Source organism: Anneissia japonica, unplaced genomic scaffold, assembly GCF_011630105.1.
Source record: "Anneissia japonica isolate Jap-2015-1 unplaced genomic scaffold, ASM1163010v1 scaffold287963_len587249_cov193, whole genome shotgun sequence".
NCBI lineage: Eukaryota > Metazoa > Echinodermata > Crinoidea > Comatulida > Comatulidae > Anneissia > Anneissia japonica.
Window position 1 is genome coordinate 481,773 of NW_022750702.1, and position 20,565 is coordinate 502,337.

Consider the following 20,565-nt stretch of genomic DNA (forward strand, 5'->3'; position numbering starts at 1 on the left):
TAGATTCGCATTCAGATTGCTTGGTAAATATTGATAAATGATATTTGAAAATAAGTACACCATGTGTATTGGGTCTACACTTTTAGATACTAGGTTTGTGTTAGGTAGATCCTCCTCCTCAAATAGTTGACTAGGCCTAAGCCTATGCCATTGATAATCAGTGAAATTATAGCAATGGCGGAAAGATACACTGATGAAGGTAAACTTCAGATAAATTTCTTATTTGTGTTTTTAATATAGGCCTAGGCTAGGCAGGTCCTAATCCTAGGCCAAATCGAAAATACATTAAATACAGTCTCACAGCGAAAGCTTTGTATAGGCTACACGGTAGACTATTACTAGGTTGTAGGCCTAGCCTAGCTAGTGTATATAGATAGGCCTAGTGACAAGTGTGGCCTAAACTGTGGTAGGCCTAGGCTGGGACCTGCACTCAATCTATATGAATTTATGATTCCGAACCTACCTAGGCCTGGGCCTAGCTAGACCTCCTCTAGGAATAGGCAGGCTAGGCTAGAACTGTACAAGGCAGGTGGGCTTGCTTGGCCTTGCCTTGGTGTGCCATCTATTCTTATCTGTCAGCATCCGAAGCCCACCTAGGCCGGTTCCGGGTCGTTTCGGCCCTGAGTCGATTCGGCCGGGTTGATTCGGCCCTTTTTGGACCAAAACGACCCGGGTCAGAAGTGATCGTGCCCTATTGTTCTTAAGCATTTCGATTGCAATTAACAGCCGCAGTATGGAGTGCCAAGTACGCACTGTGGTTTATTTGGGTTCTGTATTTTTAAAGAGCTTTTTTTGTGTGTTTTAGTATGATTTATTTTGTCTTTTTTTACGATCCTTGACTATACATAATACTTTTTCTTTTTTGTATTTTTCAGTATGATTATTATTAAAGTTTTGCAATTGTTATTGTTTCAGAAATTTTAATTAGTTTGAGTATAAATTTACAGTATGTGGTTATTCAAAAACAATGTTCTTTTTTTCTTGCAGTTCCCAGTAGTGAAAAGTCTGTGTACAAGACACAATTATATTATCAATTTCTAAATAATCCTTAATAAAGGCTTTTGTGTTTTTGTTGCGGTATTTTAATTGTTAAATCAAATACACTATATCTGAATTTCATATGTTTGTTTTCACGGCTAGTATTTTTATTTATCAACAAACAAAATGAGACATTCTCAAAAAAAAAAATCTTTTCAGAACTAGGCCTATCTACATTGTACCGTCAGCATTACTTCAACATGCAAACCCTCAAACAATATTTCATCATTTATCATCGTTTTAGAATTTACAAAGACAACGGTACATCATCCTAATCCAAATCGCAAATATGGATCTATCGGGGGCGGATCCATAGCTGTCAAAAGGGAAGGGGGGCGGGAGATCGAGCCTACACAGCACCGGGGGCATCCTCAGCCCTGTCACCCTTTTAGGAAGTTAAAAAAGGGGAAAAAATTGATCAACAATGTCGGAATACATTTTATTTTTAATCGGAACCATAGACGAGAGATGAACACACGCATACACATTCACTGCCATGGCATGTGTTTGCACCTAAATATACCCAGTCTAATTTTATCATCTGACCTACTTCACTCTTGGCAGTAGTGCGCCCACACATTCCTGAAGGCGGCGTACAAAGGATGTCTGCTTCACCCTAAAGAGTACCGTGGGAACCTGTTTGTGGGCAATTCTTTCCGATTTTTATAGTTTCCATGCAACAATAGGAATTGTGAGTGAAATTTCCGGCTTACTTAATATCAAAAGAAGCCTGAAACAGCCATTAACATTGTAGATCTATAAATTTTATTTAAACTACGGTATATTTTACTACAGTATTTCCATTTATTTGTGTATTTTATAAACATGCCTAATCAAAATATGTATCGACAATGGAAATAAAACAAACAAGAAGATACAAACCATGTGTCTGCTTCACCTCAACTTAATTGTTGAAAACGTTTCTTTCCTCAAATTACACTGTAGTTAATAATTTCTTTAGTTAATTTCTGTGAAATGAGTGATTTTTTTTCGGCCTAATGAATACAATAATATATTTGCTTTATTTTCATTATCACATCATTCAGTATATTTGGTAATGTAAACTTTTGACAAACTTATGACAAACTAATCCGCTAAATTAACTATAAGCCTACTTATTTTAAAATTTTATTGAAGCATTTATAAACATGATCCAAATAGGCCTATATATCGTATGGAAACGAAAAAAAGAAACGTGTCTCCAAACCAATCAACTTGTAACATTTGCGTTGTTTCTGTAAAAAGAAAGATAACACCATTTGATACTGCAATGAACTCTATGCAATGAACGGTATACTGCTTAGCCACCTTGTTCTATTAAATTATTATTCGTGGCCACACCTTCGGCGCTCCATACACCGCGGCCTAAATGCATGACAAAAATACAAACTCAGGGCCGAAACGACCTGGGCCAAAACGACTCAGGCCGAAACGACCCGTGGTCGAATGGACTTGGGCCGAAACGACTCTACACCCCTAGGCCTAGGCTTAGTTTCTCATTGCATTCAGAATTTCCTTTTTTTTAAGGGAGGGGGTTTACTGTAGGCGGGCCTAGGTAGGCCTATAATTTATGTTTTATTTGCTGATTTTCCTCAAGCAGAAGACTGGTCCACACAATAATACACCATTTTAATAAAGAGAAGCACAAAAACAAAAAATAAACATGTATTGTATGGTTAAAAATAAATAAATTCAATTGTGTAGTTTTGATTCAAAATAAATTTTCTCTAAAAAAAAAGCGCTATACCACAAGATTCAAACTATGGTACACAAGTCTATTACTGTATTTTTAATTCAACCACTGATTGCACAATCAGCAAATGTATGGTTGAAAGCAACACAAATTTGTTTTCATTTTACATCAACATCAATCATTTTTTGAAGTTTTGAAACAAATAGCAAATAAAGTTCCTCCACCTACTTAAAGGCCCCTCCCATTAAAGACCACTCTTTTGTCTTTTATCTTTATTATTCTAAGTAGAGACCAAAGCTGCTAAAAACCATGGAAACCCACAGTTCCAGAAGTGGTATTAATTTGAGGTACCAAAATTTGATAAGGGCAGGAAAGTGAAACTAGGAAATTTAGTGTTTGGCCTTTTTTTTTCTTTTTTAAATTATTTAATGAAATACAATATTCCTAGTCCTACAGTACCGACATATTCTTTTGAGAAAATAAAAATTGCATAAAATTTCCCCAGCAATAATGCATTGTCATTTTAAGATAGGCCATAAACCTAGGTTTGAGTAACAAGCCTATTGTAGGCTTAAGTTAGCTTAGGTTTGCGAAACTTAACAATATATAAATTTTGTCTAGCCTTATTTAACTCAATTGCATTTGATAGATGTTACCGTTGAGGAAGAAGAGGATGATGAAGAAATAATAGAGTTATTAGATGAAAAACATAACAGTGAAGAGCCATTTGAAATGCTTGAATTTGTTCATGCAAATAAAGGCTGGATTCAGAATTTGTTAGGCGGTTCAATAACGGAGAGGTCAACCCCGGTGCAAATTGGCTTTGGAGGGGTCAGTGGGTGGTAAGTGTATTTTGCATTTCTTTTTGTGTTGTTTGGTGCTAATATTATATTTTTAAATTTAAAGATCTACTAAAAAAAATTTTTCGTACAAAATACATGGACAAAAATCCACTTTAAAAAGATTTGTTTACTAAATTACAATACAATTGGGCTATTTTGACAGTAAACTCTATTCAGTAAATGTACACAAGAAATGCCTGCTTGATGATTAAAAGTGAGTTGTAAAGTACTTTCAACACATATTTTGTTCCTTTTTAATTCATATCCAGGTAAACAAATGGTACGTTGGGTTTGCATTCTGTTAACAAACTTGGTGTGATGTTTTCTATTTTATTAACACTGTTTGTTTTGTTTTTTTGGTGAAACTGACACCATGTCCATTCTGTCTAAATGGAAGCAGGCATGATTGTGAATAGGTTGGCAATCAGTTTGATTTTGTAGTTTATGCTTAATGGAACGTACCATTCTACAATTAAGTCATTGTTAAAGACATGTATCATGGAATGTCTAATTCTACTGTGGAGTCAAAGACATTGACATGTTTTGTTTCACCTTACACCTCTAGGCTAGCTGGACATCTCTTCCAGAAGGTTGGAAGATTGGCAGCTACAGCTGTGGGTGGAGGGTTCCTTCTGATGTTGGTGAGTAGAAAGAGCTCATGCCAAGCAAGATTGCTTAACTTTAAGCAGAAATTCTTCATCATTCGTTTCCTTTCAAAAATTGCCAAGAGCCCAGATCTGAATTACATGCTTGCCTTCCCCAATGTCGCTCATGCTCTATATACTTCTTTGCGTCATTCTCACCATTCTTCCTATCCCAGCTTGAACCTTCTATCATCATTCATCGTTCTTGCCATATGCTCGTAGTCTAGCTTACGACTTGGCCCTCGATCCTGTTAATATCACCCCTTCAGACATTAAGGCAGCTCTTAATTTTTGAGATTCATACTTACTTTAACATGCTTAAAGAAGATGGCCTTTCTTTTTTAATTGTTATATTGATAGTCAATGACTCAAGTAGCATTAAATAATTGAATCTTGAAACTTTTTTATATTTTATTTATTTTTTTTTTTTGTCAGCTTGCTCATCATGGAGGTTACATCAAGGTGGACTGGGATAAGTTTGAAAAAGACATTGGTCACACCAAGAGAAAAGTAACAAGAGAAATGAACCGTCAATATCCTTATTTCCATCAAGTTTATCATCAGGTACAAAGATCTTATAATTACATGATAGCGTTCTTCGTGATTCTGCATGTAACAAATAGAAGCTTCGATATTCAGTAAAAGGAAGCGCAAGAAGTAATTGTAATTGAGAGAGTGCGTCCTAGTTGTTACTATGGTGATTGTTTAAGAACTTGCACATAGATTATAGATGTCAAAGTTCAAAAGTAATTGTAATTGCGGGAGGGCACCCTACACTACGTTTTTACAGAATTTTCAGGCAGAAATCGCGAAGAACACTATCTTGAAATTATAAGATGTTTGATCAGGTATGACAACCCCTCTGCTGCCCTCATTGAACAACCATGCAGTTTAAAGTCAAGCTGATTAACAAAATACATTATAATGTGTAATGTATAATTATAATATAATATACAGGAATAATGTTATGGACTCCAAACATTTGCCATTGTAACTATTACCTTTATAATTAAATATTAACTGTGCTGTCATAAAGTGAAATTATACCGTGTGTATTGGAAAAAGACCAACATTTCAACTCAGCGTATGTCATTGCTTATTGGATAATTTCATTCTCCAAAGGGCGCTATAGCACATGACCTAGTTGCAAAAATATACAGTATAACTTTGGCCTCACACAAATAATGACAAACCTACAATAATCCATCAGTGCCAGTTCAATGTGTATACATACTTGTCTTCCCCTTCTGTGATGGCTGTGCTTGAGATAAATATTATTTACCATGATGACATGGCTTCTATGGTTTTATTATCACTGCAACTTTTAAAATAATTATTGTTTTCCTTTAAATATTAATTTTTTTAAATTTCATATTTCAGAGTCGAGAATTTGCAAGGAAGAACGTTTTAGTGTCTGGAGGGTTTGTAGGTGGATTTCTGCTTGGCATGTCAACATAAACTCTTGTTAACTATTGTATTGGTCTGTGTATATTTAACAAATAAATAAGAACATAAAATGCTGTGTTCAAATCTGTACAGTAGTAACTTAAAGCAATCTTCCTTACTTTGGTGTATTTTAAGAATAGAGGGCAGCCTTTTGGTTACTGAATACAATATTTTAAGGAAGGATATGTTTGGTGCATAAAGCTGATTATTGAAATTTGAAATGACAAATGCTAAAGCACTATATGTAATGAACTGCTGTATGCCCTGTGGTGTGGCTTTGCTGGGTTGTAGTCTGCTTCCCTCCTAATAATCAAGCATATAGATGCTCTTCACTATAGAGAAACAGACATAATTTTGTATAAACATTATTCTACACATCATTAAAAAGTATTTATTTTAAAAAAGATTGAATGCATTTTTTGCAGGCATAGTTTAACAGCAGTTTTTATTTTTTTTAATAGTTTTAATTATTGAAATAACAATTTATGTTTTTGTTCAGTTTATGTTTAATTTAAATCCTCTTCTGTACATAAATTATAAATATATTAATTGTTTAATATTTGGTCTAATTAATGTTTTTGGTAATTAATTGGTCTAACCAGATTAGTATTGGCAGTAACATGTGAACAGAAATGTAGAGTAGTCAATGTGAATAGATGGTAAACATTAAAGAACAAGTTTCCTGTGTGAAAGGATATTTATTTTTGGGGGAAGTGTGGGGAAGCTATATTAAGTGTTGACAGATACAGTGATTAATGAGATGTGAAGTACCTCGATAGATAGTTATGTAATGTAAAAGGACTTTGGTATCTTCAGCAATTCAATTTGTTGATATAAAAAAAATCATAAGCTAATTTCTTCAGCTAATGACATGACTAGATATTTAATAATTAATAAAAACAAGATTAAATCTCCTTATTGACAGAGGTAATTGTTCTTTTGATCATCCGACATTTGTGAATTAGGCCTGTCATTTAGCGCCAGTATGAACAGGATATAAATAATCACTGACTGATTGATCATGTGAAACATGAACGATTTTTTATATTTGTTAGAAACAATGTTGCACAAGTGTAAGCTTTTTGGTTGAACACTTAGAAGGTCACATTGGATGTTGAGCTGTTGTTTGTCATCATCTCTATTAAATCTCTTCTTTTTAGAGTTTAACATGTGCTGATAGATTACTGAAGTACCCTTACCCGCTTCCAACCAAGGGACTAGAGAAGGTTGCACATTTGTGCATGAATGCTACAATTAGTGACCTATGAACTTTCCAAGCATCCTTCGGCTAGAAAATATAAATGTCTATATTGGTCCTCATATTATACATTTCTTTCGCGTATTTTTATTCTCAAGTCCTCTTCTGGATACCACATTGTTAGATTCATCGGCGAACATAATCTACAGATTTCTTCTTTTCAAGTATATTCACGAGATCATATTCTGTAGAGCCATGTCGATTTGGGTCTAAAAACTCGACATTAATATTCTCATGCATAGTGGTGGAAGGAACAGGGCCGAGACGTGAACGCTCTGTTCTTAGCCCCTATCAACCCCTACTAACCACTATCATCAAATGATGATAGAGGGTGTTTACATTAACTGGTCTTACTGTAAGGTTGTGGTGTTGAAATTCAGTATACTATAAAAGTTCACAGTATTGAACATTGCTATTGCTGTATAATAGAGCACTTTTTAATTTATAGCATTAATAGTAGTAGTTATACGGTAGTCATAATAGTATGGTAAAAGTAGTTATTGTAGTACTGAGGAAAAACGTCACTTCTAGAGTAGTTTGTTATATCTATCATTAGTTTTTCTATTATTGTTTTTATTACAATATTTTTTTGTGTCATGTTGTGTGTTCAGTCGGAAGATACAGAACATACCAAATGTAATTTTTATGAAGGAGATGATTTTATGAAAGAATAAATATTTAATGGTCGTTTTACGGAAACTATGTTATTACTTTATTTACTTTTATTCTATTGTATTGTTTCAGTGTAAAGCATCAAGTATCCTTTTTTATTATTGTTGATGTATTATTATTATTATTATTATTATTATTATTTAATTATACAGTATAATTGTTTTATTGTTAATATTAACAACACAAATGGTAGAGATTTTGACAGACATCACCAATGTTACTATCATCACTATATTTTAGATTTAACATCATTTTCGTCGTCGTCATGATCATGATCGTCATTATCATCAAATGATCATCATTATCATCTTTATCATTCATCATCGTAACATTCAACAATAGCATGAATTTATTAAAGCTATTGGTTATTTCGTCGCTCACATCACGAACTAACACAATTAAATTCAATTGTGTTAGTTCGTGAAATAAAAAAAAGCGCATCAAAATACGCGCTGCTGTCGTTAAAGACTTTTTGTGTGGTAAAGAATACAAAATTACTTGACAACCAATACGCGCTCGTTTTGACGCGCTACTGTGATTTCACGAAGTAACGATCTACTTTGATTGTGTTAGTTCGTGATGTGAGCGACGATTTGATCATCATATTTACTCGAATAAACGCCCCTTCCAGAACCTTGTTTGAATTAAACTGCTCCCTCAATAAACGCCCGTTCCTCGAATAAACCCCCCCCCCCCATTAGTTTTTTTTACTGTAAAAAAAAGCTTTTTTTTTTACTGTAAAAAAAAACTAATAGAAGTAGCATCATTATCAAAATATTCTATAGATGTCCTACTTAGTGGAATTAAATTTATTCCAACATGGTTGGGATCAGTAAGTCTTTATGATCATGCAACACATTTTGGTGGTAATTATGTTGTAGTTGCACATTTACAGTGAAATTAAGGGACATTAATTTGAATATATACGTATCCATTTTACACACACCAAAAAAAAAATCCATCGAATAAATGCCGCCGTCGAATAAACGCCACCTCAAAACTCTTCTCAACGATGACATGGTGTGTTTATTTGAATAAATTTGAATAATTTTTTTTCTATTACTGTAGACACAAAAGATAAACATAACGTTGTCTGTTAAGTGGGAAAACTCACTGTCGCAAGAAGAGTGTACAATGAAGGGTTCCCTATAGTAATAATAATAATATAATAATTCCAAAATGAATTGCATTACAGATTCGATAGTGTCTACTGTGGAACATTTATTTCTCTACTAATTATTTAAGCAGTTACCATTCATTTATGATACATTGTCAACGACTGTGGGTTAGCTTAGTTGACATACTGTAGCGTTCATTCAGTAATTCCCACATCGGTCCAAATTTTATTTGCTAAACATTACTATTGTTACTGTATTTTAAAAATCTATAATATTGATACAGTATTAGCCCACAATATATTAATCTTCATATTAAAACTGTTGATGTTTTATCTCAAGTAATTTTTTTTTTCTGTTATTAAAATTTGTTTTTTTAAATGTTTATCTCAATTTTTTTTTTTTTGTTCGAAAACCGCTCAGAATCATAGAAGTTAGTTTTGGTCGCAAGGACCTGAAGTGGGCTTATACTTGCATCAGTACAATGTGTATTTCATCATTAGATCATAGTGCATATCTGGTATAACCAACAATTATGAAAAGACTATCAAATTGTTACAAATTTGCTGAAAAAATCCCACAAGTTATTTTAAATATTCTAGGATTGGATAGAATATAACATGGTGTAAACATTCTACGCATGATGAGATTTTAGCATAACGTGGTGTACAGATAGACTTAATAAACACAAATAACATTAGTGTTGTTTTTGCTTTGTACTATTTTGAATTTTTCACTAAAGCACCCTTATTGGGTCTCACGTTTTTAGGATATTTTTGTAAAGTTAGGAATGCTAATACTGACTTAAAAATACAAATGTACCACTACCGAAAGGTCCACTGATTAATCTCAGGTAAGATAGTATAATACGTACTCCAAGTATCGAAATGCATGCCATCGTGTCGGATTCAATATTTCGACATTAATTATGTTATCATCTACCAGTATTTGTTAATCTGGTTTGATTCTATTTCCGTTGGTTTCACTTTTTAACATATTTTTTTGAAGTTGTTAACTGTTGGCATACACTCAATCTGAATTATATAGGGCCTTTAGATACAATTAATCGATTCAGCGGTGGTCCTAAGTCTTGAGGGAGTTTCCCGGATATTAAGACAGCCTCCCGCAAGCTGGTTCAAGTGTATGTTTGTTTTACTACAGTACTGTACTATCCGGTGTGCGGTAAAAATGACCGCGGTAAAAATTGCCCTGGTAAATATGGCCCCAATTATAAAATTAAGTAATAAGAATGATTTTTTAATCAATTTTTTTAACTATTTAAATGCTCTAAAACAGCAAAAATGTATAATTCAAAAATATACTGAATAATTAAAACTGAGATATACTCAAATTTTCTATAGTTACCGGTATGTAAATATGGCAATTATTTTAAGAATTATTAGATGGCATGTATTTATGAGGGTAAGGTGGTTATGATAGGGTTAAACTTGGTATTGCTAAACCACACAAAACACATTGTAGAAAACAAAACCATGTAATTGCGATTGACTCACTTGTCAATAATAACCTATTTTTTGGTTAATTTGTTGATTTTTTGTGAAAAATACCTCCTGCAAATACACCTCAAACCTTCAAAAACAGACCGCGAACCCCATTCAAACCCTTATGAGTGTGAGACTCTCTTTTTATACCATTAAAATTCATATTAATCTGATGTTCATAGCCTATTTTTGCGGGGTTTAGCAATACCCAGATTGAAGTTAAAAATTTCTGGATGTGATTCCGCTTCCGTGAAATTGGCCTCAACTAAAATTATTTTAGTATTAAAAATGCATGATTTATGTTGATTTATTTATTAAATTATTGCTATTTTTCAACATTAAAATGGAAAATAAAATGAAAATTTTAAAATGTTACCGGGTATGCATGAAATTTTTTTTCTATAGATATGTAATTCCTGCCAAAATTAAAATATAAATGGCAATTTATTTGATGTTAGATTCTTTTGAAAAACTTAAATTATTTCAGTTTTAACAAAAATAAATAATAAATTTAGCAAAAAATCAGTTTTGATACAGAATTTTATCATTGGGGCCATTTTTACCTACATCCATATTATCCATTGTTCCTCTGAAGTAAGTTAGTGATGGTTATCGCTGAGCATACCAGTTCTCCTTACGTGTTATGCTTCACGATTATTCTTTTAATGAAAAAGACATTATGTTGTGGGCCTACAAATACGTTAAAATCGTTCCTGCAAACGTTTGTCTATCATTGAACATGATGCCTCACAATATCACGATAAATTTTATTTACAGCAGTGTCAATTTACCGAACTGACGAACCTGATTTAATATTCTAAAGCTAATCATTATACAGACAAACACAATCATTGACAAGTGCGATCAGATTTTTACAAAATGGATAACAATTGTGCCAAACAACGCCATTATGCACTTAATCAGTACATAATTAAGCAACTAAAAATGCATATTTCAAACAAACAAGGCCAGTTTATCGGAAGTGCTAAAAAACAAACGATAATGTGAACATTAAAGAGATATAAAACTATCAAATAATTGATAGGCCTAATATAAAATTTTAATAAGCTAATAATCTATATTTATGGTTTTTCTGTTTTTTGTATTTTTTTTCTTTTTGTTTTTGTTTTTTCTTTTACCACAACTCTTATTTTTAAGTAGGCGCAGGCCCACATTAGGACAAAATGATCAGAACTTTTGCGCAACCGTTAATACCTTCCATTGCTCAGTTTGTGAGAACCAATGGTAAGAGGGCTCTTGCGTTCTGAATACATGGAGACAGTCTGTTTCTTGACGTTCAGTACAATTATTTATTATGATCGTTCGGATCAACAACCTGCACCATTTGCATTTAGCTGAGTGGTCATCTCCAGTTACCGCCAAGCGGGTTTACCAGCCATAGCCAGCAACTCATTTTTTCTTTCCTTCCTCGTATCCTGGGGGAAAAATTGCATAAAACGGAGTGTGTCAGAAAATCGTGATAACATAACAGATGACCACGGTTGCAGTCCTAATATACTCACTTCATCAATAATCACAAGATGAATGAAAAGTGCATGATTTTTACATTACAAATGTTCGTGATTATTATAATTATTATCATGATGATTGATAAATCCTAAATGAGTTGGTGAGGACATGAAACTATTCCATGGTGAGGTTTTTAATCATGATAATAGCAAAATTGATTGATGAATTATAATAATCCAACATAAGTTTACCAAATTAGATCTTTTGTTTTCCTTGGGCTGTTCTTTCATATCCTAAAAAATGCACACAGCGAATGGTTAAAAAACGATTAAAAATCAATTGTAGTCATTCTTATTTTGATTGTGGAATTCATGATAAGGATTATATCAGAACTTTAATCATGATAATTATGAAATAAAATAATCCAACATAAGTTTACCAAATTAGATCTTTTCTTTTTCTTGGGCTGTTCTTTCATATCCTAAAAATGCACACAGCGAATGGTACAAAAACGATTAAAAATCAATTGTAGTCATTCTTATTTTGATTGTAGAATTCATGATAGGGATTATATCAGAACTTTAATCATGATAATTATGAATTATAATAATCCAACATAAGTTTACCAAATTAGATCTTTCCTTTTCCTTGTATTGTTCGTTCATATCCTAAAAATGCACATAGCGAATGGTAAAAAAAATGATTAAAAATCAATTGTAGTCATTCTTATTTTGATTGTGAAATTTATGATAGGGATTATAGTATCTGAACTTTAATCATGATAATTATGAATTATAATAATCCAACATAAGTTTACCAAATTAGATCTTTTCTTTTCCTTGGGCTGTTTTTTCATATCCTAAAAAATGCACACAGCGAATGGTAAAAAACGATTAAAAATCAATTGTAGTCATTCTGGTTTTGATTGTGGATATGATAACGATTGGTAGTATACTATAATTAGACTTGGGCTTGTAGAAAAACTTCTCTGGACCATATCTATAGAAACAAAGTACGTACTGTACTATACTAAAATATGTTTTCATCTCCGCCCTTTGGACATTGTTGTTTGCTGAAGTCCCACAAAATGACAGCGTATGTACGAAAACTTGTGTGTGTGTCTGTGATAGCGGGGGTGGGGGAGCAGCGAAGGATCCCCGTCGGGGAACTTCAAGCAAGGTCGTCGGAGAAAAATTAAATCTTGAGCGCCGAAAGTACAATTCAATTGATTTACAAAGCTGTCAAACTTTAAAGATTAAAAACAGGGGGCTAGTACCTCCAACAGGGGTTTGTACCCCCTGACGGGGGAATCTTAACTTGCATGGTTTTCTATCAAATTATTCTTTTTAAATAAAGAACCCCATAATTAACACAAAAGTTTATTATTTTTAATATAAAAAAAAATTGGGCCCCTCGTCGGGGAATTCCTAGCATCTGACCCTAAATGACATATTCTAATTGATCAGTTGTTAAGTTTGATTGGCTCTACTGGAAAGTCAGTTGAGGACTAACTATTCATCTTTGCGTTGTTTAACCTTTGTCAAAGATATATTGGCATTTCCAACAAACACTGCATTTTAACAAATTCTCTTTTTCAGCCGTTATCATAGACAAAAGAAATGTAAATATTTGTATTAGTATTCCTCGGGTTTTGTGATTTGTGTGTTCTTATAAATGATGTCAGAATTTCAGCCGAAGCATTTTTCCGCACTAAACTTCACTCATTATAGGGTATTACGTGAAAAAATGCATTAAATGAAAATTATTTTAAAAAAAAGCTCAATCATACGAATAAATTTTGGTTTAAAAATTATTGAAAGAAATATTTACCACATCAATTGTATCTTTAGTCGGCTCTGCTAAATCCTGAAGAGGAATTACAAACAACAAGGGGGTCAGAATAATATGAAAAAAAAATTGTGCAGTGTTTTTTTTTTATGTCATAGTAGAGCGTATAATATATACAAACTAATGAGGTCTAGTCGCTGTACCTTATGCAATTACTGGATGAAAAACTGAGGATGCTCAGAGGTGTAATGGTGACAAGAACTTATCTGGAAGCCCTATATAATTTTTGTGCAGGCTCATTTTAGTAGCTTCTCAGTTATGCGCCTGCCCCGTTCTGCAACTCTGTAGATACGAATCTAAGGGTACCGTACTAAAATTATACGTAAAACCATAAAAACTAAATTGACGTTGAATATAGTGGTGATAAAGGTAAATTATAATATAATTGAAGGTCATTTACCGGTAGGGTACCGCTAGAAGTGTGGATCACATTGTTTTTGGGCTGATTTTTCTTCCACTTTCTCCAGGCAGATTTCACCTTGTATAAAAACAATTAGATAAGTGAAAAATTAAGATCAACATCCATCCTTTCTTTAGACGGATGGCGGAGAGCAAAAAGAAACGGAAGATACTACACAGGGTTCCTAGCCCACCACTTGAATACGGTGTAGCCCTTCTTTGGAAACCCTTATAAAGGGAACACTATTTCGGCCATGAAGTACATCTGTTTAACACTACGATCAACCCATATTAGTATTAAGAGAACACCTTTTTTGTCCCAAAACGTGTTCCTTAAAGGTGTTTTGCTGTATTTATCAACTATCCTGCCATGAGATAGACCATGAGAAAGAGTAGAGAGTGGGAATAATTTTGGTCAATCCTCTCTGTTTTCGTTGATTTTCAAAGATGTTCGTTACGAAAATTAACAGAGAATCATCGACCCCATAACTAATGAGAAGGATGTCAATTCCCTCACAGATGAAAGAATTACTTTAATGACTTTCTCCAACTAGGAGAGGTATTTCAAATAAGATTGAGGAAGCCATAGGTATCACTATTAAGTACAATTAACTGAAGCTTTACAATCTGTGATGTGAAAACCAGTTTGTTTCAACAGGACTTGGAAAGAGAGAGTGGATTTAGATGATTGGTAGAGGACATATATTGTCCCCATCCAATTTTTTTAAATAAAAAAGTGCAGGATAAGTAAACTTACGATTAATTTAGTTTATTCTGAGAGTGCCATTACCGGCCATTTAAAGTTGGCATAGTCGTGAAAAGTTTTTTATCAATAAAGGTTCGTTCCTGGGCACCTCTTTTAAATTGGATCTGTCACTACCATGCATTCGGTTTACTAAATGATATTTCTTTATGCTTACCTCCTTATCATAGACACAATAAACTATGAATATAAAAAAGCCTTGGAGCGCACTGGTAATAGTGAACACATAAGCAATGACGATATGTGAAGTGAACGGACCGAGTATCCACGTCAGGCCAAGGATAGGTTGCAACGTTATACAACCCTGCACTGTCTTCCTATTACAAATGGAAAACATCCAAATATTTAAAGATAGACCTATATTCTTACTGCCATTATAATTATTATTGCTGCTGATTGATTGATTGATTGATTGATTGATTGATTGATTGATTGATTGATTGATTGATTGATTGATTGATTGATTGATTGATTGATTGATTGATTGATTGATTGATTGATTGATTGATTGATTGATTGAGATTGATTGATTGATTGATTGATTGATTGATTGATTGATTGATTGATTGATTGATTGATTGATTGATTGATTGATTGATTGATTGATTGATTGATTGATTGATTGATTGATTAATCGATCGATCGATTGATTGGTTGATTGATTTGAGTGATGGTGGGTTGTGATGATAATGATAATGACAACAAACGACGATGACGACAAATTAAAATATTACTATTAATAGTAATTGAAATAATGATGACGTCGATAAAGGTAGGCCTAATACTAAAGATAAAAATAAAGTCCGAGGCTCTGTGCTGGGCAATTTCGTATGGCCTTTGGGCCAGATTGTGCAAGGTTGTGGAAAGGGGAAGGGGGTGCTGGGCTCGCCACTCCTTCCGCACAAGTCTGTTTTACTTTTCCAGCATATGCAGGTACCCATGCCACTGGGCCAAGAGAGACAAACGTACATAAAGTGTCTTGCCTAAGGACACAAGCGATTTGCACAGCGAGGGTTTCAAACCCAGACTCATGTTGACAGTCTGAGTGACCGCGATACGCCAACCGCTTCCGAAAAAAGTAATACTAGTAATTATTAAATTAAATTTAGGCCTACTTCATTTGTTTGTTTTCCTCTTGCCTAACCGTTCTGCCCTTGACCTTATGCCCACTTGCCCGCTCACGTACAATGACCAAGATCCTTACAAGCACTATCAAGTTAAACTGAAAATAAATAAGCATATTGGAGATTACATTTGTGTCATATCGTTACAAATATTTGTAATATAAAAAGGTTCTGGTCAAAAGTCTTCCTTGATTAAGTTTTATTGACACTTTGGAAAGGTTTACTTTAAAAGCCAATAATTATTCATTGTTTCTTTTCTTAATCTGTGACATAATGGGTGTTGTGGGGGGAGGGGGTGGGTGGCTTGTAAGCATCCCCAAGTAAGACTTGCGTTTTCCGGACTCCCACCTCCCTGAAAACTACGCTCATGTCAATACTTGATCCTAGACACGACTCTGTTGTTAATCACAAGTTTCGTCGATCAGGTAGGGCCTAGTCTATTTGTCAGGGCTTGTTTAACCAGTAAAAGCAGCTGAGTAAATCAGCTAAACTGGTGCGCTGAACCATGCGAGTCTTTTCCGATACTTATAGTCCAGTTTTCTCTGTGTTTGTGCTCTCTTTTTGTGTTTATCATATAGAAAGTGCTATCGGCACGGTCTCAACGCTCAAAGCGAGCGTCATAACCATTAGACCATGGACCTATTAATAAGGTCCATGATTAGACCACGGAGGCTTCATGGTTGAACAGATTCAAATACCACCAGATACACTCCATTACACAATAGACGGCTAGAAACAAATGGTTGCATATAATCAAATATGGTTATGATGCTCGCCTTGACAGCGAGAGGTCGCAGGTTCGAGTCCCGCCAGAGGCATTTTATTACACAATTTCTTTATTCATTTATTTACAGGTTTGTTGAGAGCTATGCTACATGATGTATTATTATGTCCTTTATTCGAACACTGTAAATGTATTTACCTTTCTTTGATGATTTATATATAATTTAACAGTGTTCATTTCTATCACTACAGTGAATAAAATATCAATTATTTTTAACTTTACCATGACGATTAAAGCGCAGGGGATCACAACAGTCCATCTTCCTACCTGGGACAACCAACATCTACATCAGTTTAAAACAAAATATCAATATAAAGCAGTATAAATTAGAAACAAATGTAGGTATAGGTATATCAATTATTAGTTACAGTAATATAGTATATTTTTAGAATTGTTAGCTAGGTGAATGAGGGGTTGGTATATGTAACTATGATACGGCAAGTCAGCCAATCGTGGCATGAATAGTTATTAGAATGTTTACATTTTCAGCATTAAATAATATTTTTATAGGTAATTTTTGCGTTTTATTTTTGTTGATTATGTTATATATCTTTATTTTCACATTTGTGTGGTCTTCCATTGTATGTACCGGTAACAGTCTGGCTGGATGGCACAGCACACAATATTCACCAAATAAATAAATTTGGAAGCTGGTGTAGCAAACTCACTCGTCATGCCCGAACAAAGTCAGTCTGCATACGTTATGCAGAGTGATTATAAATGCTCAAAATCTTTAGGAAATAATGCAGGGGGCGAATCCCCAGGAAATTATAGGGGTTTCAAATGCTTATTTAATCGATTTTAGATTCTACTAATACATATATTTTTTTTTTCTTCTTCCCGACTAATTGTGTTTTTCTCCCAGATTTGGGTGGGGAAGAGGGTGGCTGCTTCACTCCTCGACGCCACCGCTGGATATGTTATGTTTTTTTTTTTTTGTCGGTGATATAAATATTGATTGCAAGTATAGACCATGAAATGCTATAATCATAAATTTTCTGACCCTCCGTCTGTGAAAGTTCCTCTCTGGACCCCCTCTATTTCGAATTCCTGGATCCGTCACTAATAAAATCAGATGGCCACAAAGTAAAAAAAAGCTTAACTTACATCTTGTCTATATCGTACATCGTATCAAAGTTGATGGTGGCTACTGGCACAACGATAACCAATGGCAGCAAATAGCAGATGCCCATATATGTGGCAAGGGTGTTTCCTTTTATAGGTGATATCCTGATTACCTTGTAATACAAGTAGACTGCCTCAGACATCATCCACAACAAAGAAGTAAGCAGTAGGTAATGTAACAAAATTGCCACCACCTTGCACATAGTAACCTGTATAAACAACATACTCAACAATTATTGAAATATGAGAAATCATAATTTAATATTATTCAAATAAGGTTTGGTGTGAAACAATTAATAGATAAATACAAATAACAGTGGTCGAATATATGAACATGATGATATATCAATATTGAATCAATTTAAGATACAAAATACATATAAGAAGAGCAATACATTAAGAAAACCGTTTCATTTAACTGAACAAAAATTTAAAATCGCAACAGCATTAAAAAATAAATAAATATTATTATTATTATTATTATAATTATTACTATTATCACCATTATTACAGTATAATTATTACTAATTTATTTTATTAGAAGATATAAATATTTAATATATTAATATGTACAAAAGAAATCAAATTGATATACAGCACAAAATACATAGCAATACATTAAGAAAACCGTTTCATTTAACTGAACAAAAATTTAAAATCGCAACAGCATTAAAAAATAAATAAATATTATTATTATTATTATTATTATTATTATTATTATTATTATTATTATTATTATTATTATTATTATTATTACTATTATCACCATTATTACAGTATAACTATTACTATTTCATTTTATTAAAAAATATAAAAATTTAATATATTAATATGTACAAAAGAAATCAAATTCATATACAGTACAAAATACATTTATAAAAAAAACAGTACATTAAGAAGTTATACCATACATTATAATTATCATTATCATTTAACTGAACTAACATTTAAAATCACTAAAGCATTGAAAGTTAAAATAAATTTTATTATTGTATTATAATTATAGTCATTATAAAAATAAAAAGTTTAATAAATTAATATGTACAAGAGAGCACAAATTTATATACAAAATACATATAAAAAACAATGCATTAAGAAGAATACTGGAGGTATAAAATAATTATTTAAATAATTATTTCAGACCTTCACCAGCGATTGCACTAAAACGAACGCTACCATACAACTATCTTTTGGCCAGGGAATTAATTAGACGGATGGAATTGGCTAAAAATGCATATCGGGAACGATTTGTTTTTGTTGGGACACAAAGTCTATAACTGTGTGCACTGTAAGAACAAACTGTTCATTTAGGGGATGAGTGGTATCACTCATGATGCTCATGGCGGCTTTAATATCTCGGCCCTTATAAAGTTCTTTTAACTGAACTAAACCATCGCCTATCAGATTTGAAGCCTTTCTATTAATGCGATCTAACCTGTGTTTTTCTTTTTTAAATAACCATAGTTGCAAATCAGACAGTATTGTATGTTAACACACTTTGGATCAAGGGGTATAAAATAGTTTCATGATCGTAGCATCAATATCATATTACGGAATACGTACATTCTCTGAGAACATTTGTTGACAAGTTTGTCTGTATTTAACTTCCATGAGAGCTTGTGGTCTATGACACATCCCAAATATGTGTATTCCTCAACCATAACAAAAAAAATAATAATTTCTTTGCCATTGATGACAATAGTATTAAAACAGTCACCTTTTTTTCCTGTAGTCTATTAACATTTCCTTTGTTTTACTAACATTTAATTCCAAATTGTTATCTTTACACCCTTTAACAAAATCAGCGATCATATCCCTGTAACTAGTCTCATCTGCATTTGTGATATAACCTCTCAGGACAGTGTCGTCTGCATATTTAACAACAGAGCATGTATTAGATTTAGACCTAAAATAGGCTGTAAAAAGGGAATATAAGACTGGTGAGCTTACATAACCCTGCGGTAATCCAACATTAATTACTCTTTCATTTGACAGAGTGCCATGAAATCTAACAAACTGTGGTCTGATTTAAGCAAGTCATATAGCCATCCCAAATATATACTCCTAACTGACACATAGGGAGAAAAAGCCTTTGTCTATATTTCGCCTTAATGTCGTTAAAATTTCCCCTTAGCGGCAGTATTTTCGCCTTAAGGTATTATTTCTAACCCTTTCCATTGTTAAGGTTTCCCCTTATGGTAGTATATAGTTCTATATATATATATATATATACATATATATATGAAATGAACCATCTTTTTAACCATCGGTTATGTTGTAAATATACATAAATACTTTTTAAAACGTTAGAAAGGAATCTGCGAGTGTGAAAAAATAGGTGCCCTAACCTGGATAAAAAAAACCCGGGACCTTTTGCTGTCTATACAGCCACCTTAACCGACTAGGCCATTAAGGCTTTGTTAGGAATTCAAATCCGATTAAAGCATCTTTAATAATAATAATAACAGTGCTCGAATTGAAACAAGAGTTATATGTAATCGTATCGAACATAGCTCACATAGTGGAGCTAATTGATACCAACATCTTGTTCCTATTCGAGCACTATTACTACTATGTATCTATTGGTTTGTATTGTTTTTACGGTGATACGCAGCAAAACCTAATTTGAATGTACTAATACAAATATATTAGACGTTGTAAACGTACATTATCTTTCGCATCGATTCCAAATATGAAGGTGATGTTGAAGAGTATCATGTTGCTGATGAGGTTCTTGTGAATATTGTTACGACATGAATTCCGCAGATCTCTGGAAAGGAAAGACAGCAAAAAATAAAGAGAGAGTCCTTGTTGTTTGATTACACGATTGATCGTTACAAAC

The 20,565-nt window shown here is 33.2% G+C and overlaps 2 protein-coding genes across 4 annotated transcripts; one reads left to right on the top strand and one right to left on the bottom strand.

The window, feature by feature from the left end:
- The first annotated feature begins 71 nt into the window (after positions 1-71).
- Positions 72-7,620, top strand: LOC117121509 (FUN14 domain-containing protein 1A-like). The gene is made up of 5 exons (XM_033266734.1): positions 72-199; positions 3,381-3,573; positions 4,139-4,214; positions 4,653-4,781; positions 5,598-7,620. The coding sequence occupies exons 1-5, from the start codon at positions 145-147 to the stop codon at positions 5,673-5,675; spliced, it is 531 nt and encodes a 176-aa protein (XP_033122625.1). The 5' UTR covers positions 72-144; the 3' UTR covers positions 5,676-7,620.
- Positions 7,621-10,653: 3,033 nt separating this feature from the next.
- LOC117121510 (adhesion G protein-coupled receptor L4-like) lies at positions 10,654-20,493 on the bottom strand (the record flags this gene model as incomplete). Of its 3 annotated transcripts, XM_033266735.1 has the most annotated exon segments (11): positions 10,654-11,646; positions 11,932-11,973; positions 12,120-12,161; positions 12,307-12,348; positions 13,511-13,546; positions 13,929-14,006; positions 14,848-15,007; positions 15,806-15,912; positions 16,821-16,881; positions 17,706-17,932; positions 20,391-20,493. In XM_033266735.1, coding segments are annotated over 11 exon segments (961 nt in total), but the record flags the coding sequence as incomplete, so codon positions are not given.
- Positions 20,494-20,565: the final 72 nt, after the last annotated feature.